The sequence below is a fragment of the Atta colombica genome, unplaced genomic scaffold (assembly GCF_001594045.1).
Source record: "Atta colombica isolate Treedump-2 unplaced genomic scaffold, Acol1.0 scaffold55, whole genome shotgun sequence".
Classification (NCBI taxonomy): Eukaryota; Metazoa; Arthropoda; class Insecta; order Hymenoptera; family Formicidae; genus Atta; species Atta colombica.
In genome coordinates this window covers 438,118-439,665 of record NW_017259545.1, presented here as the reverse complement: position 1 = coordinate 439,665, position 1,548 = coordinate 438,118, and the positions used below count along the sequence as shown (strand labels likewise).

Genomic DNA, 1,548 nt, shown 5'->3' with positions numbered 1-1,548 from the left:
CGTAATAATGATAATAAAAAATAACTGAATTTCTATAGCATGCAGCGACGCTCGAGAATGAGTTAAGAGATCGTTTCCACCCTCTAGGAAGAAGGGAAGAGTATCAAGATAGAAGGAAACGTGCCAGATTATCGTGCTACAGACCGATGGGCGAGGAATCCTGCCGTCGCGATGTTATCGGCTCGTTGCTACCATTCGCCTGATGGCTGATACTGGCCGGCGACGATGGTGACGCGCCGACTTGGCTGTTCTGGCTGTTGTTGCTGCTACCGCTGCTGCTACCGCTTCCTGCGCTGCCAGCTAGTCATGCAATCAACCAACCAAACACGAGCTAGTGTCAACGTCAAAGAAGCCATTGCACGTCGCGTCGTATTCGCGTCTCGTCACATCGCATAATCGCGCGTCCGACTCTCTAGATTGGCGACGCTCTTTAGATCGATTGCTCCTCGTCTTTCGCGGATTCTCGACTTATTCAATGATAAAATATAAGAAATCACAATACAGGCTATCTCGAAATTCTCCATGCACATTTTCATTGTTTTGATACATTTTTTAAGATTGTCGATTATCAAGAGCATTTGGTTTAGAATCTTTTTGAATAAATTTTTAAGTCAATTTTAAATTAATTAAGTTATAACTCAGAATTCTCATCTAAAAGATTTATAACTTTTTATAGAATAATTTACATAATAATTTAAAGCAAAACAGACGGAGAGAAATAATTTATTTCGCTTTAACAAATAATTTTATAATTTATAATAAAAAATTGTTGCAAATCGTAGAAAATATTAGACGCGTAATAAATAAAATATACTTTCGACAATATGTATTAACAAACAATTTCAATTGCAAGTGTATAACAGTCGACTTTGAAAGGACAATCATTTTATTTGACAAATTTGTTGTCTAACTTGTAACTGATATTAGTGTCAACGTCATTATCTATGTCGTTGCAGTTTGTCTATTTCTCTACTTGCTTGTCAGATCCACTCCACTTGCAGAACTTAACGGAAACGAACGTGGTTAGCAAGATGGTGTAAAACGCGATCGATCATCGCGTCGTCTATTCCCGACGCTCGAATCCGTAAATAATAAAGATCCGACGAAAGAGCAGAGAAGCAAGGGAAATCATCGATATCGCCGGAAGAGCAAACGGAAGAGCGAATGCAGTATATTTTATACTATTTTATAACTGTGTGAGTCTTTGACGGAGAGAGGTGAAACTTGGGAAATGTAAGGAGAAATCATCGAATGATTGTCCAATCAATAGAATGTCCAATCGATAGAATGAATCGATTCGTCAGACAGTATTGTCTACGTATGTAAACAGTCAAGGAGAAATCGAGGAGAGGCGCACAAAGAAACGATAATAAAGGGAAAAGTTCGTTTTTCTCTCGTTTCCGTCGCGCCTCTTAAGGAAGGGTCTCGTCGGCTGAGGATATTATCTAATGTCTAAAAAAAATCAACGAGTGCGTGAGTGAACGTGTAACGTGAATGTATGGCAAATGCGAAAAAAACGAATGAATTGTTGAATAAAATTAAAAGGCG

General features: G+C 38.7%; 1 protein-coding gene across 25 annotated transcripts in view; it reads right to left on the bottom strand.

Annotated features, from left to right (window-relative positions):
- The window catches only part of LOC108691965 (calcium/calmodulin-dependent protein kinase type II alpha chain), a 105,871-nt gene that overhangs the window by 12,146 nt on the left and 92,177 nt on the right, over positions 1-1,548 (bottom strand). For 10 of the 25 annotated variants that reach the window (XM_018199965.1, XM_018199966.1, XM_018199968.1 and 7 more), the window contains one exon: positions 145-300. The exons of 14 other annotated variants lie outside the window; for them this stretch is intronic. In XM_018199965.1, the coding sequence (XP_018055454.1) occupies positions 145-300 (156 nt within the window). Of the gene's footprint in view, positions 1-144; positions 301-1,548 lie in introns of those variants that run through there. One more of the 25 variants, XR_001931942.1, reaches the window with a different exon arrangement.